The sequence below is a fragment of the Rhea americana genome, unplaced genomic scaffold, assembly GCF_003343005.1.
Source record: "Rhea americana isolate MKP2758 unplaced genomic scaffold, rheAme1 scaffold_39, whole genome shotgun sequence".
In the NCBI taxonomy this organism is placed as follows: domain Eukaryota; kingdom Metazoa; phylum Chordata; class Aves; order Rheiformes; family Rheidae; genus Rhea; species Rhea americana.
The window spans coordinates 4,094,174-4,120,177 of NW_028186523.1; the positions used below are offsets into that span (position 1 = coordinate 4,094,174).

The 26,004-nt window shown below is 38.3% G+C and overlaps 1 protein-coding gene across 2 annotated transcripts; it reads left to right on the forward strand.

Moving 5' to 3' along the window:
- The first annotated feature begins 362 nt into the window (after window positions 1-362).
- LOC146591052 (DGAT1/2-independent enzyme synthesizing storage lipids-like) lies at window positions 363-22,762 on the forward strand. Of its 2 annotated transcripts, none has more exons than XM_085313584.1 (7): window positions 363-383; window positions 6,648-6,978; window positions 8,535-8,699; window positions 11,704-11,897; window positions 17,952-18,012; window positions 18,395-18,534; window positions 20,303-22,762. In XM_085313584.1, the coding sequence occupies exons 2-7, from the start codon at window positions 6,651-6,653 to the stop codon at window positions 20,405-20,407; spliced, it is 993 nt and encodes a 330-aa protein (XP_085169710.1). In that variant the 5' UTR covers window positions 363-383; window positions 6,648-6,650; the 3' UTR covers window positions 20,408-22,762. The 2 variants fall into 2 exon arrangements, with proteins under 2 accessions (XP_085169710.1, XP_085169711.1); XM_085313585.1 differs by lacking the exon at window positions 363-383 and adding an exon at window positions 6,379-6,558.
- The last annotated feature ends 3,242 nt before the right edge of the window (window positions 22,763-26,004 follow it).

A 26,004-nucleotide genomic window follows, 5' to 3' on the forward strand; every position in this document is an offset into this window, starting at 1 on the left:
AGCACTGGGGAGACGGCAACGGGCGGCTGTGGAGACGATGAGGTTGCTGAGGCGATGGGGGGACTGAAGATGGCGGGGGGACTCACGGGAGGGCAGAGGGGTACTGAAGGCCCGCGGCGATGCCTTTGGGGCTCCCCTGCCTGCCGTTGCCTCGCGTCGGGAAGCGGCGCCTCCATTTAGCGGCGCCGGGCGGGGCGAGCAGCGCCGCTCCGGGATTTTTATCTGTGAAGAATTAGAAATGGAGGTGTGGGCGCGGAACCCACTGGGGCTGCCCACGGCGAGCCCCGCCTCCTCGGACAGCGGCGCGGGGGCGGTGGCGCGCTTATCCCGGGCTCGGGCCCGAGACGCCGGGTGCTTTTCACTGCTGCCACCGTTGGGCGCAGGTGAGGAGGGCTGCGGGAGCCTGTGAGCACCGTCCCCGGCGGGGCGGGGGCAGGCCCCGGCCCCGGAGTCCGGGGGCGTCGTCGCGGGGCAGCGCGAGACGGGGTGACATGGCCTCCCGCCCCGTGGCGGGAGAGGGGAGAGCAGAGCGGGGCCGGGCGAGGCGGCCGTGCCCCGCCGTGCTGCGGGCCGGCGCCGGGGCCGCACCGAGGGGAGCGCGCAGCCTCCGCTGGCAAGCGGGCGGGTTTTACCGCTCTTTGGTCGTCCGGCAGCGCGGGGGAGGGAGGCGAGGCGCCTGCTTGCCCCCCACGGGAGCTCTGCCGGGGAAAGTTTGCTTCTTCACTTTTCAGGGCCAGCGCTGGAGCATCCGTGTAGGTGGACCGAGGAGCTCGATGCAGGCGTCTTCAGAGCTCCGCTCTGCTCCGCGTGGCCGAAACAGCCTATTTTTACTGCAAGGAGTTGGATACGTTGAAACCGCACTACCTGTGAGCGGGCTGGGTTTGTGCGACGGTCCCTTGTCAGGGCGAGCAAAAGGCAGAAATTAAGGAAAAATTGCGAGTTTTCACAATAATGACATTTCCGGGTGAACAAAAGGAGGAAATGTAGCTGTCTGGCGCTTGCTATGTCCTACCTGTGTTCGAGCATTACGGGCATAACCAAATAGCCATGGAATACAGATCCTACTGTTCATACACAATCTTCTAGCTCGTATCTGTCAAATTTTTGGAAACTAAACCTCAGCATTCCTACCTGACCAGTAGTGGTTCTTAATTTGCCTGTGTTGAATCAGACTTGAACGAGAATTTAATAATAATTGCACTTGCTGAGAAAGTAAAAGAATAATTGTCAGACAACAGTCTAGATGAGACAGCCTTGGTGTGTGGGAAAGACGGAATATGCACTGAAAGTAGCAGAACCGTGCGCTTTAGCTGCTCTGCTTGCAGGGCAGTACTTTCAGGGGGATATACCCTTCAGTTTTGGGATGATAATGCTTGTGGTTAGGAAAAGTTATAAAAACATAGAAGCATCTGTGGATTTAATTGGGCAAGAACTGTGAAGTGGTTGTAGGAGGACAGTGAAAGAGTAATATTTTATGGAACTGGTATAAAATGTTCTGGAAAACACGAAATCGGAGTTTCATTTACATTGTTAGTAATATTTGTTGCCCAGAGAGGTTGTGGAATCTCCAACCTTGGAGATACTTAAAAGCTGTCTGGCCACAGTCCTGGGCAACGTACTGTAGSTAACCCTGCTTGAGCAGGGGTTTGGAGTAGATGATCTCCAGAGGTCTCTTCCATCCTCAGCCATTCTGTGATTTCAAAATGTTATGTGATATGTAAAGGAAACATAAAATTTTTAACAAGGTGTCAACTATGTGCACACAAAACTGTAGTGACCTGCTGCAAGTCACGCATATATAAAAGGGCATTTTTCTGTTAGCTAGTTATGTACTACTTAGGCTCCATGATGCCAGTGTAGATATGAGAGGTCTTTGCTGTCATAATATTTTGGAATTACAAGCATAGAAACTTTCAGTGAGTATGGACTGAAATTGTTGTCTTATGCTGAAATATTGTGGCTCTGTGGCCATTTAGGCATCAGTAAAAGAGTTGATGTTACTTAAGAGAGGGGAATAATCTGAATCATGTAGCCAAAATCTTGCTATTCAGTAGATATTCATTTTCCATTTTTTGTGTTTTCCTCTTGCAGAACTGGTAAGAAGGCTTGAATAAGTCTTTGCCTGAGTCCTGTTTAGAAGACAAGTAATATGCAGAGTTGTAACTGCTGTCTTATTTCCCTTGTGAARTAGAGCACTTGAGGCTGATAGAATAGAAAGAAGGAGCAGGTTTCTGCAAGAAAGCAGATAMCACAAAATTCTGTATAGAAAAGTCTTCAGCTACTTAATACTACTGTTCCCATTCTGTTCTACTAAACATTTTGTCAAGAATTAACAGCTGAGCATCATAACGAAGGTTTCCCCCACTTCAGTCAATGCTGAAAGATGCCTGAAAGGTTTTAATCTTGTTATCATAGCTCTCTTGTGACAGTTTTGTTGGTGCTCTTCCATTTCCTGGGATTATAATGGTAACTGATAAGATTATCCTTATTAACAAGTGCTTCTTCAGTAAGAGCTCAGGATCTGTATGACTGTAGTACAAGAGTCATTCAGACTTGTCTCATTCAGTGCTACAAGTCTACTACGGTAGACTGTAGTACAAGAGTTGGAAAAGGAGCTCCCTTTTAAATAGGGAGAGATTAGTTCTCTCTGTGACATCACCTGTAATTTTGCATTGTAGATACTGCTATTACTCTGGAATTTGATATACTTAATAGGTGGAGCCAAAACAAACATCTTGTATGTCAACATAGATGTTGTTACCTAGAAGAAAATGAAATCACTCCAAATAATAAGTCAAGTCCATCACTAGATGAGATGAGAAAAATAAAGACAGTTGAAAAAAATATTTGCTTGTAAAACACTATACCTATCTGTTAATCTTTTCTGAGATGTTCAGTATCAAAGAATATGGGAGACATTTTTGGCTCATATTTGATAAAAACAGGAGAGAAATTTCTCCTTAAAATTCCAAGTCTTGCGGCAAAACAGAACAGTTACAAGTAGACATATTACAGCAATACTTTTAAATTTCCATTCAATGCATAATCAAGCAGGTCTTTAGTAAGAGCTTTGCAATAGGCACTCAAATAGTTATGTAATATATTCTCTGTTAAGTGTTTGGTAAAAAGGAATTGTGTTTCCTTTGTGACACACAATTGTGTTTGTGGCTGCAGCAAGAGGCTGGGAGAGCTAGGCAGTAAAATATGTCAGAAAGAGAAGTCCTATCCTGTACTAGTCCTATGATGTTATACTGACAGTTGCAGAGAGATGCGTTTACCACCTTGGACTCAAATCATACAATCCAAAATCTGATCAGGGTTCATTCTTTTCTTTTGAAATTTTGGAGGTAGTGTTCAACAGAACTATTGGACAGGAAGAGCAGCCTAGTTGAGCATCCTAACTACCAGTAAGATCCATACTCGTCCTAACTTTTTCTTATTCAGTCAGTCATTTATTGTTTCTCCATTTGGGCTTGGATTTAATTGGAATGATGTAGCTTGCATCTCACCTACCCAGTTAGCTAGTTGGTGTAGGTTTTTTAGGTTTCTTTTGGACAATTAAGTCATTGATTTTTTTTTTGGTGTCCATCTTTAGAAATGAATAAGTAACTGTTACTCTATAGTGTGGTCTGTGAGCAAACAAGGTTAAATGTAGCATTCCCAATTGAATATATAGTTTTATGCTATGTAAAAATTGGGATGGAAGAAGAGGAATTTGTTTAGCATCCAACTGATAGGAGGAAGTTCTGAAGATATTTTATAATGAAGGACTTAGAAACAATTCTCATTTGATGGGAATTCCCTCAATGATGGTTACATTTTTGTCATACCAGTTGATGACACTATTCATTTTATATGTGCTCCATTATAAAGAGCTTTATTTTTTAAATCAAAATATTAAGAGGCATTAGCAATGTACTTTCATAATCACTGTAGGCCAATTTAAATTTGGGCTGTTCCCAGAGTGGCTTTGCTTTTGTCAGCATTTATGCAGTCAACCAGTTGTCAGGGAGCTAGCTGGTCCTGCTGGTACCAGGTCTAGCTATGCCAGCACTGGGATGCAGTGAGAACATATGGTCAGGGGCTGGTGGAAGGGTGTGTACCACCTTTGAGTAGCAGCTCACATGTGGCTTAAAGTGACCCTTTAACAAGCCCCCACTAAAAGTCTRTGGATATGACATCTGCATAAGCTATTAAACATCTATAATTTCCTCAAAGAATGGAGGTACATTTGTTAACAAGATCAGTTTTCCCCAAAATTATGATGAGTGGCATCAGTTACATTCATCACATACCAACTTTTCTGTTATCTTGCTGGTGATTTATCTGTCTAATGAGACCTGCAGCATGTTTCCTATATTTGGAGACTTTGGAATAATATTACATCTCTGTCAGTCTKTGGGATTTTCCTCAATCTTTCAGGAGTTACTAAAAATGGATGTCAGGAGGCCAGTGGGAATTCAACTGGCTTTTTAAAATAATGATGGATTATATAATCCCTTGATTAACAGGTTCCAGTCAGTGATCAATGTATTGCCATTAATCCCCTCAATACATAGGGTTTCAAAATATTTACCTTTTTAATGGGTACRATTATTAAGTGTGTGGAAATCTTATCTGTAATTTTAAGAAATTTTAAGTTTTGCTACTGGCTGTAGTATGTGTGCCGAGTCTCCATAACAACACATAATCCACTCCCTTCCTTCTCCCTACATTGCAGATTGAACAAGTTACTCTTAAGTAGAGTTCTGTATTTCTGATTCAGTAGCCTGAGGCAAGCCCTTAATATTGCCTTCTCCTAGGTCCTGTCAGCAGAATGCAAGCATTCGGGATTTGTAGTTCTTACTTTTATCAGTAACTTTAAACAATTAATCACTTCTTTAGTAGAGAGTAGTTACACACCATCAACTTCATCCTTCTTAAACACCTTATAAGCAGAGATTTTAATATCCAAATGATACAGACTATTCATTTTGCTTCATTTGTGCTATTGATAGTCTCTTTTCAGTGAGAATTTCTGGATCTTCTTACACCTTAGTCCAGCACCTATGATCAGCATATAAACAATTATATATTCTCATAATGTCTTTGCTGCATTGGTTTCATTTGTTTGTTGTCTGCTGAGTTTGATTTAATACAACGATTGCTTCCTTTGCACTTCAAATTTAATATCCTTCCAGCTATTTTGTTTGGTTTCTTTGGGTTGGAAACCATCCTGTCTTCACAGCCATCCTATGCTTTGCAAGCCAAGACAGCATGTGGTATCGGAGCTGTCCTTTATACCAGTTCACTTCCAGTGATCTAGGCTTTAAAATCCAGGGCTTTTAAAGGAGAAATATAAAAAGACAGGAATTAGAGTTGTTAGTGAATAATAGGTTTACTTGTATATATATATGYCAGATATTCTCAGCTGGAGATAGAAAGTCAGAAAAATCTGTTTGAACTTGCTATACTTAAATTCTTGGCACTGTGGCAGTTGTGATTTGTTTCTTGTCTGTACTTGTTCTGAAGTTAGACCGGAAAAATTTACTTATTAAACAATGACCTGAGTGAGCCAAATAAAAGCTGTATTCAGATATGGATTAATGTATGTGGTTGTTGTGTTTAAATCTCAGGTTAGTGTACTTAAGAATCTTAAAATAAGCAAGAGCTACTGGAATTCCGCTGCATTCTAGCGGTATCATTACTTGTCGTAAAGCAGCTAGAGTTAGGTAGAGTTAGGTACAGAAATAGACAAAGTAGYTTCGTATGTGGCAAAAGTATCATGAGGCCCATGAAGCCTAGTTGGCCTCTGTTAGGCCTGRAAAGTCTGAAAGAAGGGTGTGTGTTTGAGTGGGTGGGGGGAAGTAGCTTCCATTTGTGGTGCTGCCAGTAGTAGCAAATGCTGTCCCAACCTCCTCTAGCCCTCTGGATGGAGCAGCAGCTATTCAGGTTTTTGCAGTTTGGCTCTTCATCCAGCTCAGTTGCTCACTCTTTTGTTCATTTCCCTCACTTCCTGCTAGCTACCAATTAAGGGGAATGAGAAACCTAGTTTGGACTCTCTGAAGAGGATCAGCAGAGCCAAGACTTTTGGTATGAGTGTTTTTGGCTAACTCTGCTGAAAGTATTTATTACTTACGTTCATCCGAGTTCCTATCAAGTAAGACAGACTTATACAGAAAAATCTTACTGGTAAGTAGTTTTGATAGTGAATATGTTCCATTTAGCATGATTCTTCATTTTCCTCTAGAATTTCCCAAAAGTCTAACCTAAAACTGTTTCTGCTGAAGCTGGTGACTTTTTAGTTACTCAAATCCCCAGTGTTCAATTGCCTTTCCGGTCTGCTAGGAAGAAGAGTGTTCTGAGCTGTGTAGCCTACTTTCATTGTTCCCTGCAGTACTTTTGGACTCTGCCACTTATTCTCCAAGTCCCTACTGTCTTGCTGTGTACAACAGAACCATAAATATTTACAATAATCTAATTGGCCTTTATAGGCAATTGTGGATAGCAATTGCCAGCAGCTATCGTAGCATGACAGAGAGGGATAAAGTGTTCGACTGTGCTGTACCATTATAGTCAGTAGGTATGTTTACAGTGAATATTTTTTCTAAATTAAGTAGCTTCCATGATCTCAGAAATCAGATGTGTTTTTGTTCTCTTTCATGCAGGACATGATAGGTAGAAGAGAATCCTGTGCTTCAGGGCAGATACCTATGGCGTACCTAAGCTGCCTTGCTTACATGCTGGAGGAATGGACTGGTGTGGAGTACCTGGAGAAATATTTTCTTCATGTGGTCATCTTCTCACTGATGATGAGTGCAATACTAATTTTTTTTATAGTCCCTTTAACAATCCTCTTTTTCATTTACCTTACTAATGTTTTGCTTTTAATATATCAGAGGAACAGTGAGGTAAAAGCAGATCCCTTGAGTGATGTTTGGGATAATGCAAGAAAAACTGTGGCAAGCTTCTGGGATACGTATGCAAGAATATGGCATGGCAAGTATGGCATGATGGTTTGAAGGTTTGACTTACAGTAGATAGTAAATATACCCAAGTTTTAATTTTAGATTTCTTCCARATAGGTACAAGAAATGATATATATTGTACTTCATGTGGTGTTGAATGCAAAAGTTGCTGCCCCAAAGACTGATTACAATTTAGAATAGACAGAATGAAAGGGAGAAATGAGATTATATAGTGTAAATTTCTGTAAGTGAATAATAAGATGCACTTCTCTGTTTATGTTATCACAGTGGACTGCAGTGTTCATGTTAGTTCTAGTAACTTAACTGCAAGGGAGACTTATAATTTCTTTAAAGTTTAGAAGCTGTTCATAACCCACTTAAATGAACAATCAAAACAACTAACTGGAAATGTAATTAGTGTATTTTTAGTTGGAGAAAACTACTTTGTGTTATGACCATTTAAAGTAACTTTAAGGGCTATATGGAAAAGAAATAATTAGACACCACATTTAAATTTATACTGTGGCAGAATTTAAAAGTAATCTGATTATTCAGTGTCATTATACTCAACCTTCAGGCACTTCAACACACCCTGCTGCCTAGGAAAATCAGCCGCAAGCTATGTACCTGTTCTTCCCACAGATGTTGTTTAAGTCTATAAGCAGGACTTAATTTTGCTGCCCTAACGCTGAAGAATAAAATGTTATTCTTTGTGTTGCTACCCTTCCTCCACAGCTTTTTCCCTTAATTTTTGAACCTCCTGCAATATAAAATCTTCTGCAGCTCTTCCTTGGACTCTGCCGTCTCCCTGGATGGCTTATGATAGGAACTGTAGAAGGGATGGAGATGAAGGCAGGCAAGGTGGAACTGAGTGCTTGGTTGTTACAAGCCTTTGTATATATTAGGCTTCTGTGCCTATGCCTACAGCTCAGATCAAATGTAGGAAGAGCCAGGAAAGGGATTTATAGAAGTCTATGCCTGTCAGGAAATTCCTTCCCTTGTGAAATGAAATGTATATAACTGTCATGTGGTGAGAATCTGCCTTTGGCATTGTAATGGATTCTGCTTTAGGCTTAAACATATAAACTAGGGGAACGTTTTCTTCAGTCAAATCTAAATGGCAGGGTCTCCAACTCAACTGCTCCTAACCTGAACACTTACCTGGAAGGCCACCTGTTCCCAGACTTTAATTCTGTCTGACRCAGGATGGAGATTAATACTTCCTATTTCAGGAGGGCATCCAGACAGGTTGTTTGTGTCTCATTCTCCTGATGAAGCTGCTTCATACTAGTGCTTTTTTTTTTAATTATACTTTGGACTAGGACAAGTTACAATCGGCAATAATTAACTTAGTCTACTCACTTGGGGAAARTGTCAGGTTCAAGTCTGATCTAGTGATTTAACTGATACACAGATCAGCCTATTGGATAGATATTCTGTGGTGTTTGAGGGGCCTTTTCTTTGCTGTTGACCAAAAGGTATCTGTAGAACTTAATTCTTTTAAAAGCTACTCTTCAGGCTCTTACAGGTCCCTCTGAAGGACATTCAGTAAAGAACAGTAAACAGCTTGCTTTACATCCCATACAGGTTATGAGCTTCATGGTGTAGAAAACCTACCAGAAGGACCAGGCATTCTTGTATATTACCATGGAGCCATTCCTATAGACTACCTCTACTTTTTATCTAGGCTGTTTCTTTGGAAAAAAAGACTTTGTCTGTCAGTAGCTGACCATTTTGTCTTTCGTTTACCAGGTAAGAACATGTTTTCCTGTATTTAAACATTCTGAATTCATTCTGCCTATTGCTGGCTTTGGTGAAGTTATCAACTATTACAATCTGAAGAGAGCTTTTAAGCAAAAAGATAAGGAACAGACTGGTAAATGGAGAAGCGCAAACAGGGTAGMATATCATTTCTTTTAAGTGAAAGCTTATAAAAACACTAGTAGCACCTCCAAAAACAACAAACAGACATWATTTAATTCCTTTGGGATGAAATTTCATGACTAAACAGAAAGGGTAGGATAGAACTATATTACTGACCTCATGCTGGCTGGTCAGCAGTGGATTGTCAGGGCAGAAAAGCCTGGTAAATGTAGAGAGATTAATTACTCAGCTGCTCTCTAGTCTGGGTAGCTACTGCAGTGGGGTATGACATCAAATCTAAATATTTGAACATAGCCAATTAGTATTCTTTGAACAAAATGAGTGTTCTTTGAACAAATATCCACTAGAAGAGAAGCAGTTACAGATTTAGCCCTGAGCAGGGCACAAAACTTGTTTCAAGATTTTACTATTGAAGAGCAGCTCTGTAATACTGACCACCACAACACCCTCAGATTCAACATGTTATAAGAGAAATAAATAAATAATTGCAAGAAAATCAAGAGATGCTGSTTTGCAACAGGAACCCAAAAGGAAAATAAAACTTAGCAGAATTTTGAACTGGAGACTTCTTTTTTTTAAGGAATAAATGAGAGGTACTGTTTCAAATTGAAGAGTCAATAGAAGAGCTTTTAATTATAAATATATAGTAACATTAGCAGAATCAGACTATACTCTAAAATTCTAAAATAATTAAATTGTAGAACTTGTATGCTACTGATGTGTACACAACCTATTGCTTGAATTGTGTTTTTTCTAAAGGAATGGAAGGTGGGAAATAGGGTGTCAACTTACAAAAGGATACTAAAGGCATCTAGTAAAAAGGACTACAAATTATGGAAATCAGGCTTCTCTATTATTTAAATTAGTAAAAAACATGGCTAAAAGTAATAGTAAAAAGAGTTGTCCTCCTTTCTACCATACTTACCTACTTTTTGCAGAGGAAAGTTAAAATTCATAAGTAGGTTCTTTGAAAAAAATGCTCTTGAGCGTAGGCTGTACTTAAGTTTCCAAAAGACTTTTGACCAAGTCCTTCACATAAATCTTTTGAAATAATTATGCTGTCATGGGAGAAGTCTTATTAATTCATTACTGGYTAAAGGGTGGGAAAAAAGGGGTAGAAATAAATAGTTTATTTTCCAAAAGAAGCAGGATTCACAAGGTGTACCTATGGAGATCTCTTCTGGCACCTATGTTATTGAACATAATCAAAACCTAGATCAATAGTGAGGTGATTAGGCCTTATGTTGCCATTTTTTTAAGGTAATAAAAGCTCACACAGACAGTATAGTTATTTAACAATACTGACTCACTGTCTGATAAAATGGCAAATGAAACTTTTAAATATGACGCAATGCACAAAGGAGGGAAAACAAGTCTAACTACATATATAATAAATACACAAGTAGACTTTAAATTCTCTAGAGAATTTTAGGAATATGTCAGCTAAAGTCCTAGCAATTGCCAAAAGGCAAATAGAAGTTTAGAAATATCAGGAAGAGAAGAAACAGAAAATACTATTATGCTGCTCAAAATTCACATTTTGAGTACTGCATGAAGTTCTGATTTCCTTATCTCAAAAAAGCTGCAAAGTAGAAAAGATACCAGAGATATATAAAAGGCAACAAGGATGATCAAAGGCATGGAATGACTTCCCTTGAGGAGACTATATAGGACAGAAGTTTTGCACGATTGAAGGGTATAAAATTCTGGGTAAATGGAAAAGATGAATAAGAAGTGATCACTCTCCTTTGTAGTAATTTCACGTGATGCAYTGTAATTCTTAACAGGCAAAAATTTTAAAGCCAAGCACAGGAAGAACTTTTTCACTTAATAAAGCTATGACATTCATAGCTACAGGATAAAAAATATAGRTGAGTTCACAAAGGGATTAGACAAAGTCAAAATGTATCTTTGATAGAAAAATCTATCAAATAAGACACACTGATTAAGTAACATGCAATTACAAGATCAGTCTCTAACATTATCTTCCAGAGTTTCTGTTGCTGACTCTTGTCAAAAATGCAGCGCTAGACACCAGTTTTGACTGTACATAGTTGTTTACGTTTATTAATATAAATAGCTACTTTTCAAACAATGCTGTTGGGTACAGTGAATTTGAAGATTAGGGAAAACCTTGTCTCCTGAAGCTCTCTATGAGAGTTTAGAATTTCTAGGTTTAAAGTGTGAACATAATATAACAAAGTGCTGTTCTCCATGCTTTTAAATCTATCTTTTGTAGAAATCACAGTTACTGAAATAAGTGAAGGAGATTCATCCAACTCTTCAGCCAATACTGAAAATGCCCTGTTAAACTTTGCCATTCATGCATCTTAAGAGTCATAGAACTGCTAAGTTTGACAGTCTCTAGTAGTTTGCAATTTAACTGCATAAAACTAAGCATGAAATATTAAACATTACATTTTAAAAGAACACTAAAAATCCATGCTTTACAGGTACTTATTTTTTGTATTAATATTTATTGTACTTAAAATTTATATTTTTTTGTATTTAAAATATTTAAAAGAAAGGAGGGATGGTAGAGGTTAATTTTCAGATTTTCAGCTTTGAGTCACTAGTTTTCATTGCATGGCTGGTGTTTTGAAAATTATGGCAAATAGCATACACAGACATTAGCTTATGGAGATGCTCTTACTAAGCTGGTTCATCTTGATAATATTTGGGCAAAAATGTTGTCCCACATTTGCCACTTTGCCATTATTTACTCTGTGTATGTTTTATTGGCTTCATACAAATTTGCCTTATTTCAAATATACAGCCATTAGATTTTCGTTAAGCTGTAATCTTGTTACATGGAAGCAATATTTATGATTTAATGTTACAATAATATGTATTTGCTAATTGTTTATTACAGGACTTAAATTATTATTGGAAGTGACTGGTATTATGCCAGGTACAAGGGAGGAGTGTCTCAGTGCACTGAAGAATGGACACTTGGTATCTATCTCACCTGGTGGGGTTAGAGAAGCACTATTCAGTGATGAAAGTTACCAGCTCATGTGGGGAAATCGGAAAGGTTTTGCTCAAGTGGCTATAGATGCAAAAGTGGTGAGTAGTATATGTTACCATCCCAGTTTATGCTTTTTGCATCTATGTTTCATTATAAAATGCAGTTTAGGAGGTTTATTAGGAAATCTTTCAGACAGAAGAAAAACGTTTGAGAGTAAAGATTTCTTTTCCTCTTCCCTTGTCTTTCCTCTTTCCCTATCTTCCTCAAGAATAGCAATATACAGGCAGAAGAGGTTTTATCATCATAGAATGGTAAGGTTGGAAGGGACCTCTGAAGATCATCTAGTCCAGCCCTCAGCATAGCCCATACAGGGACTGAACCCGCGACCTTGGCATTAGCAGCACCACGCTCTAACCAGCTGAGCTAAATTATGGAAGTGTACAGCTTTTTTTTGACTATTGCAAAACATCCCCCTCTAAAGTTCCATCTTGGATGAATCTCTGCCTGGTTCCTCCTGTGTTGAAATGAAACAATATTACTCTCATGCAGGCATCTAATTTCTTATCTTGACCACAGTTCACGAATTTACGCCTTAGTCCTTCTTCTCAATATTGCTGTAACATTTGATTCTTTTTTTCTCATCCTACTAGACTACTAAACTACATTTCTCTTATTTTTTTTTTCTTCTACACATCTAGGCATTTCCTTATGGATTTTTAAGGCTTTATTCTTATTTTTCTTTCTTCCTCCTCTGTTCTATGAGAGTGTCCTGTCTACCATGCTCTATGTGACCCTGCTTGAGCAGGGAGGTTAGACTAGATGATCTCTAGAGGTCCCTTCCAACCTCAACCATTCTGTGATTCTGAGAGTCCAGGAATTTGTTCTAACCCTGGCTTTTCTTCACATTTATGAAAGATTTCATCAACTAGCACAACGTGTGTCTGAATCAGTGTTTCAGTTTGGATCAGGAGTGTACTTTTGGAACAGTTTTTCCCATTTCCCCACTTACAGTGATTTCATGAACATGCGTGGTATGGTTTCAGTGTACATGAACAGTAGTCCTTTTGGTGAAGACTACAGCAGATGTGCTGCAGATGTACAGCCTTATTAAGCTGGAAGTGGGCTTTCAGTTGATGGTACTAGACTACAGTTTGTTCTAAGTAAAAAAAGAAACACTAAAATGTATACGGTGCTGATGTCAGACCCTCAGCTTTGGCTGTTTTCCACTGCATAAATACTTCTACTAGTTTTCACTTTTTGCTAATGAACACATGGCCACAATTTCAGTTATATTTTTCCGTGTGGATGATGATCTACAAACACAAACATTCACCGCTGTCTCTGACTTCCTCCATGTAGTTCCACACATGAGATTGTTTCTCTGAGACAGTCTCTGAGAAATAATTTTATTTTGGAAGGCATAAAGCTGAAACAGTAACTCCATAACTACCTGTCTTTTCTTGTAACTGCCACTTCCCATTTTCATCATCATAACTAGGGCCCAGTTTTCTGTCTTGGATTAGGCTTAGCACATCTAGCAATCTTTGTGTGGGACATTAGTAACATACATCCAGGTTCTGTCTGTTCTGCCATGAGCATTATGCTACTGCTTTCTCAAGAATTGCAAAATCATGTTTTTTCTTTTTATTCTCATGAATATCTCATCTACTGCAGTGTTCTTCTTTGGTCTTCCAAATTAATATAATCATTTTCAGGCTATGTAAGAGTATCTGTACTGGGAGTTGAGTTCTTTACATGAAACTTGAACTTTTCACTACTCCTTTCAGTTTTTTGCATAGCTATTTCTTTTTCTTATCTCCTCTAAAATGCTGCTTGTTAAACTTCCCTTTGATCCCTTTCTCAGAAGCTTCTACTAAATAGTACCTAGGGTTGCAAAATATGTGTTTCAGGTTGATATTTTTTCATAACTGTCTGCCTTTGAAAACTTGTAAGGGAATAACTAAACAGAGAATAAATTTAGGGGATTATCAAGTGGATAAAGTATTTTTAGGCAGGGAGTCCTATTCTCAGCTCTTTGTCTATCTTGCTGTGTGGCCTTGTAAAAGTTCGGAGTTTTGTACTTCTGTTCTCCTTCCCTTCCTTTTTTTCAAAAGTGAGGGCTGTTAGTCACAATACTTAATATACTGTGAGGGCTTGTATACCACCACTACTAGGAAAATACAAGAATCTGAATAGAATAAACCTAGTCAAATTAGGATGTGTATTTTGAATTCCCTTACAATCTTTCCTTTTATGACTTTATATAAAATAATATACTTGAATTCTTTTTATGTAAGTTGAGCGATTATTAATAATTTCATTTTCCTGTTTGTCTTTCAAGCTACCTTATGGTGATTTATATTACCCTGTCTGGTAAAACAGACCCTATGTTGGACTGTCTATTACCTGGAGGACACAGAGAGGATTATCTCCCGTCACACTTGAGGGATACATTTACAGTGTGTCTTGCTCTTATTACTCCTCTTTGTCTGAATACACTCATTCATGTTTGCTTATGATCAGGAATTCTGACTGGATTTTACTATGGTGGGCATCACTGTAATTGGCTTGCAGCCTCCACTGAGTTTTGGGCACTTTTGGTATTTCTCTGTAATTTGTGATCAGAAATACATTAGATTGAAAAAGACACTTAAAAAAAAAAAGAAGTACTGTTTAACTGTAGGAACCAAACTTCACCAGTAGAGAGAACAGTATTAACCATATGTACTGCTTCTTACATAAAGTTAGTCTCATAGTAGCAACTGGATTCCATCTGTTGACAAGTTTGAGTTCGATCTCTCCTGTTCGTTTTTGCTGCATCCTTTTCAATACTGCCCAAACCAGTCTCATAGGGTGACTGAAGTCTGGGAATAGAATCTTCTAAGCTTAAGAGCTTTTTTAAAAATAAACAGAGCTCAATTTGTAATGTACCAATTAATACATGTTTTGCTAATACTTGCTCAGATTTGGAATAAAAGCAAGAGAAGACTAGCAGAGCCTTGTCCAACATACAGTGTAGCAACCATCCTATGAACCAAACGCACTTTACAGCATTCTTTCTTTTTGATTACAATAATGAAATGAGTTTGTTCTTGTTCTGTAGCTGCCTAAGGACTGCCCTCCAGAAGGAGTATAGTCCAAGTCAATAAAGACACATAATTGCCCTTATTTGTCCAAAAGACTTGCATAAGTTTTTTTCCAATGGGATTATTATCTAAGTAAGGTCTTATTTTGAGAAACAGATAAGATGAACCAAAACTGAATGCCTTCTTGCTTTCTGCTGTGGAAAGACTTGATGAACTAAATACCTCCCTATTCAGAACACATGATTTTAGATTTAGGCAGACAAATTGCAAAGCTGCACTTTATGGCTCAGTGAGACATACTACAAAAAATACATAGCATCCAAGTTATTTTTCTTAGAATCCCTGTTAATTCTTATAAGATGCATTCCAAGTGAAAGGTATAAACCAATAATACAGTGTTAGTGAACTTCCTTGCAAACAGTGCCTTTAAAATAGCAATGTTTGTGAGAGTTGAGAGATGTAATATGACTTCTATTCTTGAGCTTATATGATAAGAAACTTGACTTTCTGACTTTACTCAACAGGATGTTAAAGTAGTTCATTTTCCTTCCAATCTTTTACTATGATATCAGTAACATAGATTATTTAAGATAAGCTATAACTACACTTCCAGGCACAGGAAAAGAAGAGAAGCTTAATCAAGATATTAGTCTGTGTCCAAAAAGTCAGCAAGAGAGTCTAAAAATAACTTTGAAGGGGGGGGGAGGAGTTASTGAATAACCACTAGCCCTTCTCCATCTGTCTGTCCAAGATACCTTGCTGAAAACAGCTGTTCGATTGAAGTTCTGTAGTTTCTATCATCATGATCATGGTAGTAATGATATTTTCAGAAAAAAGAAAGACCCCATTTTTGTTTTCCTGTGAGAGATTTATGTGGTTACCCCTTAAAACACCTGAGATGAAAAATGTGATTCCGATTGCACTTGCATTGTTGGAACTACCCTTGAGGGTTAAACCCTCGAGGATTTAACCATCTGTCTGCCTACAAATAAATAGTTGTTTGGTTTGTGTACTGTGCTATACTGCATCCCAGGATAGTGATACCAGTTTAGCTGCAGCAGAAACAGCAGGTCATTTGCAACGGCTCATACATACTCCATTTTTCATGTAGATTTCTATGCTATAACTGCTATAGTGCTCATACTGTAAGAAATTGCGGGAAAAAGTAAGGAGCGGTTCTGAGAGCAGAAACTGGAACCTGCTACTTGCCCCTACCAGCTGAGTTTCTTAACAAGACAGCACATCTGATGCACGTACATGCTTATTTGATCTCTTCCCTTCTCTCCCATCCCAGAACTACCTTTTGCACTATGCTGCAGCAGGCAAGATGTAACTTAAGAGCATGGGAACTGTAGATTTGAATATTTGAGGGTGAGGAGAGAGTGAGAGGTATGATACCATGTATTTTGTATCATGGGCAAAATGCTCTTTGTTCCAATATAGATAAAGATGCAGTGTTGTGTGTGTTGAAAAAGAAGAATTCTGCTTTGTTTTTCTTTTTTTGCAGTAAAAGGTGAGGGGATGAAGGAACAGTTGAAGGTGCTTATCTTCCATGTGTGATATAGGTGGACAAGGATGTGTCTGGGTGTCTGACTCACAAATAGAAATGCAAGCAAATTATAGAAGAAAATGAGGCTTAAGCACAGCTCTAGGTTCCGCGTCCCGCATTTGATCCTAGAAGGCCAAAAGAGGGCAGGTAGCAGTTAACTATATGAGAGCAGTACTGATTTTCCTATGTCTTGGAATGTTATGGCACAATATATGTATATATATATATTTTTAATAAGATATTACAAATGAGGAAAAAAAGTTAAAAGCAGTGCAAACCAGCACAATGCTATCTTAAGAAATGCCTTCTCTTGGGAGGTTGCCTTTTAAGCTTTAGTTACCTTTAAAAATTGCCAGACACTAGCTTTCTAAAGACAGTCTAATAGAAGATAGTATTTGTAATGCTTAAGTTCCTTTATTGAAGGTTGAATAATTTCCCAGTATTTCAGTGATTATGTCCTTGGGTTCTCCCCATAGAACACATTTATCAAGTTATGTGTCTTTTCTTCAAAATTAACCTTTACATTTAAAAAAGAAATAATTTTTGATGTTTTGGTTAGCCCTGCTCAATGTTTTCCCCMAAATAAAAACACATGCATATTTCATATATGTATGAATGAATGACAAGCAGACTTAATGGTGGAAACACAGCATTAGTATTTGTTCTCTGTTCTAAATAGTATATATTATCACCAGAAATATCATTATGTGAGATGTACAAACTCTGCAGGCTTATATAGATCACCTGTATCAGTGTGAAAATCTACATTTGACAGCTCCGTGTCAAATTTGATGATTCTTAATAAATATGCAAAATTGGAATTGTGCAGTTAGAATTTTTTTTTGCGCAGAGGACATTGAATTACTGTTTTTCACCATGGCAGAAATAATGTTTCATTGTCATTCAGCATATTTTACTTGATTCTTTTTGTACATTTGGGAAATGAATTAGAAGTTTTTCTGGAAACATACCAGTTTCATTGATGCAGTCTTTAGGTAAGAGTTCTGAAGTCCAGAATGGGCTTTCAAAATGGGAAGATTGAAAACACAGAACAACTTGCTGATAAAGGAATTTATTCCCAGTATGAAAAAGCTTATTGATTCCTTGTTTTGATTAGGCAGAACAGACTTGAGCCTTTGTAGAGGCGTCTAAGCGATCAGCAAAATACTGGCAGATGGCAAATGGCACACTGTCTTCCCTTCCAGTCATGCCTAAGAAAAATGTTTAGTGGGTGCATTTGTCTCAAATTGAAGTGTAAATGTTAATAAACTATTAGAATTTTGGAACTCCTAATGCAGCATTATAAGATAAGTTCAAAATATAATAAACTCCCATTGCAGTGCAACATACTAAGCCCTAAGCATTTCAGTGATAAGAAAATTCCATGTTTGCTATCTAGCCAACCAATAATTATCCTCTACACGCAAGGAATTTTCTCATCTGTATTATCAGGCACTAAAACATAAATTCAAACATGGTATAAGATTTTCACCTTTTTGCTTTTCTTGATCCCATAGCCCATCATTCCAATGTATACTCAAAATGTCCGGGAAGGATATAGGATGTTTAAAGAAAGAAGTAAGAATTTTAAAATATATTTTAAGCATTTAAAATGTTTTCTTCACTTTTCTCTCAAAGATTTTTCTTTTCAGACTTTTGCTTACTCTGGATTCTTTAACGTGCCTACTGTGGGTCAGAGGTATCTCAAATATTGCGCTATCTAGCAAGGGTGTAACTAGTGTGTATTCTGTGATATGGTTCTTTAATGTAGTCTCATTTCTATAATCTGTTAATTCTGTCATTCCTTGTTTTGGTGGACAGTTATCAAAATCTTGCAATTTCTTCTTGACTGTCAAATGAAAAAAGCATTTTAAAGGATTCTTTCCAAATCTATCAGTTTCAAATTTGGATTGTGTTTATTGTCACTATGATCTTACTTTTCCCCCTTAAACTATTACAGGATTTTTAAGACACTTATATGAAAGTACTAGACTGCCAATTACTCCACCATACGGAGGAATTCCAGTTAAATTACGCACATATATTGGGGAGCCAATTCCTTATGATCCAAATATAACTACTGAGGAATTAGTTGAAAAGGTAAGTTAGCTTTCCCTGCAATATTGAACTGCATACTTTGTCTTCTACTATATATGCACTTGAAACTATTTTTTTTTTTTGGTACGGTTGATTAAAGACAAGTACAGTTTTACTAGCTTGTTAATATAATGGACAGTGTTAATATAATGGATCATGKTTGATTGTACAATGTGCAGATAGTTACCAGTACATACTGACCCAGTAACAGTTATTTGGGATGCTGTTATCTTTCCAGAATGTGTGATTATTATATTCTTGGAACACTAACTTTGTTTCTTCCATTTTGATAACTTTGATACCTGAAATGATATAAACTATGTTTAAGTTCAGTTTGAAGTACGTAGAAAAATAAACTTCGTATATAACAAATACCTTACAAGAATCTTCCCTAAAGAACATAGGGCACTAGAAACATAGATAAGTTCCGTAAGAGCTTCAGTCCCATTGCCAAAAGGAAGACTTAAATCATTCACATCTCAAATGCAAAAATATTTTCAGTACCTATAGCTTGATGAAATCAGTCAGGGTTAGGTGCCTAAAAGCTTTTGTAGATGTACAGTTTAGATATTTTTCAAATTACTGTTCTATACAGAAAATTCACTTTTAAAATTTTTCATAGAAGATGAAAGATGGCTTTATTCAGAAAATTCTTCTACGGTCCAGGTAGACCAAAACATGGGTTAGGAATCACTGATCTAATCAAGTGAAAAATCACCTTGCTGTGCCAGAAAAGATGCAAGAAGCTTTTTTTCTGTTTGTTGGTTTCAAAGGATCTGCTGCAGGTTGTTCTGGGCTTCATGACAGTGAAGCCAGAAAGACAGGTTTTCTCAGTTACAAGAGAACTGTCCCAGCAAGCTGTGGAGTTTCTGCCTACCAGGTTTAGGAGGCTGCATGCAAGATTAACTCTAAAATGATCCTTATGCTTACCCATAGTTTTGGATTTTGTGGGAACAGTATTTTGTATACTTGCTAAACTGAAATTTAAAATGCTCWCTGAATTGATTTGCTTTATTAAGTCAGGAGTTTGGCCATCTACTTCAGTGAAAGTAGGTGTGGCTGTGTCTAATATTAGTTAAAAAACTGTCAGGAAAAGCTTAGCTACTCTTTACTTATATTCCCAGTGATATTTTACTACTACTTTGGAACAGATCGCTGTAGTACTTAGCTATCTTTATTTCAAATTTAAATATATTAGGAAAACAACAAAAGAGATGGAGATTCTGGAGACACAGAATATTTTATTCATTTTTGTCACAGACTTGTATTTGACTTACATGCGGACTAAAAAGTAACAGACTGTAGTTATGAGTTCTCTTATTATGTATATGCTGAGTGTGATAAAATTATAGAAGAATTCATGTTGGCAGGGACATCTGGAGGTCCCTGGTCCAACCTCTTGGTCACAGTAGGCTCAGACATGAGATAGGATCAGGTTTGTCAAGCTTTATCCAGTGCTCTTGAAAACCTGCAGGGTTGAAGATTGCACAGACTTAATGTGTGTATGTATTAAAAGCTAGTAAATTAGTAACCCCCAGGACTGGTAAGTGTTAATATGAGCCTTACCAAACTGCAATCAATGTTCTTTTTCCTTTTTTTAAAGGAAAATGTTGTTAGGATAGATAGCTAATATAAATGACACTTCTTTTAAGTAGCTCTTAAGTGTGCATTTCCCAATACCTCTGGAAACCCTGGCAAGAGAACAGTGATTATAGTGGTTATTTCTTGCATAAGCAAATATGTAAAGGCCAACTTTCTCTTCTCTTTTCAGACAAAGACTGCAGTCCAGGCTCTAATAGACAAACACCAAACAATCCCAGGCAGCATATGGAAGGCCTTATTGGACCGATTCGATAAACAGCAGAAAAGTGATTAGAGTGTTTGTGTTTTATTTAATTGTTTAAAAAATATATAGTGAAAAACAATGTCATACAGCAATGATGGCTAATAATTGTTTTTTTAACCAGTTTAGCTTACAAGTTTCTGCAGATTGAACAGAAGAAAACAATTCATGTCTTGTAGGTTCCCTTGTATATGACTCTGAGTATATTCTGAAGTCAAAAAGAGTGGGCCCTTAAACAAGAAAACTTACGTATAATAGCAATGCAAGTGCTAAACTCTCCAGAACAAAATCATGTAGCTGGTATTTGGACTGTACCCAAAAGAAATATTTACATGGAGCTGAGAGCCTCAATGTTGTTTAGTTCCGTGAGTTTGTTTTGAGCTGCTCACAGTCTATTTGCTGAGAAGAATCTCAAATTGGGTGTTACCCCACCAGAGTCCAATGTAGCAGGCACTCTCTGAGCACTCTACCAATCAGACTCCAGACAAGACAGTGTGAGAAGAGGAATTGTCTCACTTTGTATGTCTCTCTCCAGAAAAATGATCTAAGCAATAGTGAATAGCTAAAGAGAAATAATCTCACTAAACCAGATATTAGTCTTTTACAAACTCCTTGTCTTAATAGTTCAGTATCCTGGAAAGTAAATTCTGCATCCAAGACTTTGCTCTGACAGAAAAGACTCCTACGCAAGTATTTTATCCCCTTTGTATAGTGGAGCGAGGGATCCCACTCCCATTTTATGAGGTGACAGAACAATCCGACTAACTCTGGAGAAGGAGTCACAGTGATAGAAATATTTGATTCAGATTCTACCTACCATTTGAGGCAAGAATTAAAGTTTTATACTTTCAAAGAAAGAAAAAGGGCTTTAGTTAAATGTAGCACTGCACAAATACATGTTGAATACTTTGAAGTTTCAGCTGGTATATCCATGCACTGTTGCACTATACAATACTGATTTAGTAGAGGAGACTGCCTCTAGTCTGAGGATCCCTGCATCTTACTCTGTTTGCAGTACAGATGTGCTATAGTCACTCAGATATCCCAGGGAGCTGGCGGTGGGAGCTTACTTAAGTAATCTAAGCCTGAGGCTTGTAATCACTAGTATTTTGCCTAAAAATGCAGGACCTCCATCCTCATGTGGATAGAGGGTAAATGCCTGTTTGGAAAGGAGGACGTAGGCAGTGTTGCCTTACTAATACATTTTTCAGAGTACTGAAACTTGCTACAAAGCAGAATGTATTCTTTACAAGCTATATAATGTTACTGGTGGGAGTGGGAGACATATCTGTAATTAAACCAACCAAGACTGTTAACTTCAAAAACCAAGAAAGGTAATTATTGTGCCTCCTTTTTTTTTTTCCTTCCTGTACTTTAACACCTACACACTTTCCCCTCAACATCCTAAAAATCTGTGTAGCATCTACAACAATATATGCAATGTTAGCCCATTGTCACTGGAAAACTAAATCTATTCTTTGGATCAAAGTATTCTTCTCTCCTGTTCCGCTGCTACTCCTCCCTAAATATTTCTCACATATCTGAAGAAGGAGGCAAGATGGACAGGTGAGCTTATCTTGAAGCAAGTTAATCCCCTGGAACAAAAAGACAAGACTCCTGTCCTCAAACAACTCAAATCCATCCTAAGACCTTGGGATGTTTACTTGAGTACCTTAACTAGTTGTAGTTAAGGCAGTATACAGGCACAAAGATTTTTCTCCCAGCAGAGACTCCACAAGCATAGGAAATGATAGACTAAAGCGAATCGAGATGCTGGCTATTATGCCTGGACATGAATAGGAATTCAAACCATGCAGTCTTAGTGCATGCTAGCAATATGAGCTAAAATGCGAAGCCTGAGGTTAAGCTGAGTAAGGAAAGGAACTAAAAGAAAGGGCTGCAGATACTAAAATGGACACAGATAAAGRAGCAGCAGCAGCAAAGAGTAACCAGAATCTGAAAGTATTCCCTGTTACCACAAAAATCACATGGAAGGAAAATACCCTATTTTTCAAGCACATTAGCATCATCAATTAGCACACTTCAGTCACCTGTATTCTGAGAGTTGCACTACATTTTAAACTCTGCCTTYTGACACCTGACCTTAGGGACCAGGCTGCAACTCAGAATGGAGCATCAGCCTTGGACAAAAGCTATGTAAGGAGCAATCATTATCTTTCAAAGTGGAGATCTGAGCCTAGATCTCCCATCTCTCCAATGGTTAACAGTTTGTTAACAAAGCAAAAGCTTTTGCTGGGCTAAATCATGTTACAGCAGCATCCCTGTATTATCTGCAATTTGTCTGAAATGAGCTGGAGTGAAACTTAATTTCTATCAGTTCTGTCTCACAGTTGTTTTAAAGCATTTTCTGTGTTCTTAGGTAATGAACAAAACCATTATTTAGAAATTTTAGTGTTTTTGAATGAACTATAAGACAGTTTTTTTCCTAATATTTAAATCAGTTGTTTTTTTCAATAAATACATTATAACACTGCTCTTCTAAAAGAGTTTGTTTCCATACAAACAGAATTCTATTTCCCTATTAAATTGCTCTCTTACAACATGTATTGTCCTGTCTCTCTGTCATTAAAAAAAAAAAAGGAACTGTAGATGATCTGTGCTTGCATCAAAACCTAAAACAAAAAACCCCATTTATGGCCTTTTGGTATAGTTTGCTTAATAAATGATGCAAGGAAATCACATAACCTCATGTATGAAAAGTTATCCAGCAAAAACTACAGGATTCTACATTGAGGAAGAACATACTACTGATAACACTGAAAAATAAGTTAATTTGACAACACTGCAAAGTTATAAAATGCACAACTGAATAGCTACAGCTCAGAAGTCAAATAATATAAATGATAGCCAGTCAAAAAGCATAACAGACAAAAATATGAAAGAAATTGCAGGCARTTTGTCATGAACTGATCTTAACCTAAAGTTGATGGCACAGTTTTTAACAGTGTCATCATGAAAACTGTTAAACTTCAGCCTAACTCGTRTGGTAGATAAAGGAACTGTATGGTAGGTAAAGTTCCTGTGTCTAGAAACAAGCCTGGTGTAACTGAAATGCGTTCTTTTTTTATTAGATTTGTTTCTGTTTAACATAGAAGGTAGATCCAAGAATCATAACTAAGGCTGCAGGACAGTCAGAAATGTGCTAGCAATGCTTCAAACTTTATGTCCAAACTGCAAACCCTCCCCAATAAAATGCCTTAAAAAATCCCAAATATAACAACTTTGCAAAGTTTGAACTTCAAATTACTCCATGTTACATCTACTACATTTTCCTAAATTTTTCTTGTCCCTATCTAAGAAGATTTAAGTTTCAATATATGGAATTAATTAAAAAACAAGTATTTAAATACTGTGCGGGGGGGGGGGGAGCCCCAATACTAAAAGACCTCCAGATACCAGCCATTCAGTTTGTTTTAAAGAACAGGATCGGCATATCATACTGAGTTCCTGTTGCCCAAATCAATAAGCTGAATAAAAAAAAAATCTATAGTTTGAATTACCAAACTGGGGAATCAGGCTGGTATAAATTTATCAGTCCCTTCCACATATAGTCTACATCTCACCCATATCTGAACATCTTGACCATCTAAAATATGTCACTGAAAGAGAGATCTATGTATATTTGAAAGTGTATATGAAAGTACATTTGCACAAGCATATACATTTTACATAACTTTTTAAATGTAATAATGTACTTCATCAAAATGTTGAAAGGCATCTCCCAGTCTGACGACTAACTCAGCTGGATTACAGTTGACTTTGTATATCAGTCTGCCTCCACAAATTCTGTTTGGAATATGTTTGGGCCTGAGGGACAAAAAAAATCCATTGCTGCTTCATTTTTCTACTCTAACTGCTGACTATATGGTGTAATGCAAAACCAAAAGTATGTATTTCTGTTCTACAGCTTCTACAGTCGAATGGCACTTTATTAAAGACTGGCACAGTAGTAAATTGGGACACTACAATATGGTACAACTTATATAGGAATAATTTAAAGTGTCACACTATTGGAGGAACAGCCATATTTGTTAAAGTTTACACTGAATGTAAGTTAGAACTCTATAAACTTAGAGAGCTTATATAGATTAAAATATTTTTTGCTTACAAAGAATGTACAATACTGGTATTACCCAGCCAAGATGGTGTTAACGACTGCATCAAATTGTAGAAGCTGCCAGAGCAGAAAGAGTAATGACAGACTCAGTTATTCTTGGTAAGCCTGGTAAAAGTCACAACAGGCATTACACCAAGACTATATTTTTAAATATCATAAAGCAGTTTGCTTTTAGGATAGTTAGATAACCTGAACAGGAATAGCAGCTCTGGATTTATTGTAGAGAAAGGCCCAGATTCCCATTCACAATGTTACTACTGAACAGTAACAGTAACCAGCACACTGCACTCTGATTCAACACTCTTGTACTAGGTAGGAATGAAAACATTCACCATCATAACATCTGAGGGGCAGCAGGAGACAGTAAGAAGGAAATTAGAAGTAGGCAGGTGGCAGGGAGGCTGTTCAAAGACAAYATGGTGATAAAGACAGAATAAATGTATGTAACCCATTTAAAAATTGGGTTATATACCCGTGCACCTAACTGCTGTATAAGGCAAATTGATAGAAAGAAAAAGACACTTAACTGACATGGCTTTTGCAGAAGAAAGTCGTTTTTGCAGACTAAAATTGCATGAAGGTATCAACAGYTATCAAATACAAAATAATGATCTGGATTTCCAAAAAAAACTATTGAGAAGAATCTTCACCAAAGRCCCTTCGATAAACCAAGCTATTGTGGCATGAGGAAGAACATCATTGTATTGATCAATGCTTTGTTAAGAGAATGCTAAGGAAGAACAGGWATCAATGTAAATTTTTAACAATGGAGTGAGATTAGCTATATAATCCCCCAGAAATCTGCATGGGATTTTGCTATAAATAATCACGAGGAAGGGATAAAAGTGAGGTGACAGGTCTTTGTACTAGCGAAATGGTATTTCATAGAACAGAAGTAACATGAGCCACCGTGCAAATTGCAGAGGGACTGTGGGCTCCGCCTACAATAAGTCGTCAAATAATACAACGTCCTGTTAAAYATATCGCGTGTAAATGCAACATAACACAGGCGGGGTAAAGCAGTCCTAACTGGTAAACACCATGACGGGCCTTAAACCCGCCAGTGCTGAGGGAAAAGCTCGTGGAGCCGCTCTGCGGTTCCGCGGAAAGGTCACGCCGGTGCTCAGCAGCGGCCCGCTGGKCAACCGAGCGGCGGCGGCCGTACGGCCGGGGCAGCGCTGCGGGCCGCCCCGGGCCGCTCTGCGCCTCGAGCCACGCCGGAGCGGGCCGCAGGCCTCGGGGCCGCGCGGCTGCACGCAAAGGCGCCGGCAGCCTCCCCCCGCCAAGAGCCGTCACTTCGGGGCGCCTGAGCACAGACACGGCACCGCCGCGCCACCCTCCGCCAACCGCCCCCAACCGCCGCCGCGCACCCGCCAACCGCCGCCCCGCGCGCGCCCCCTGGCGGCCCCCGCTCCTCCCCGCCGGAAGCGCCGCCGCCGCGGTACGCGCCGCACAGCGCTCCGGGCGGCGCCGCAGCCCCGGCAGCGCCGAG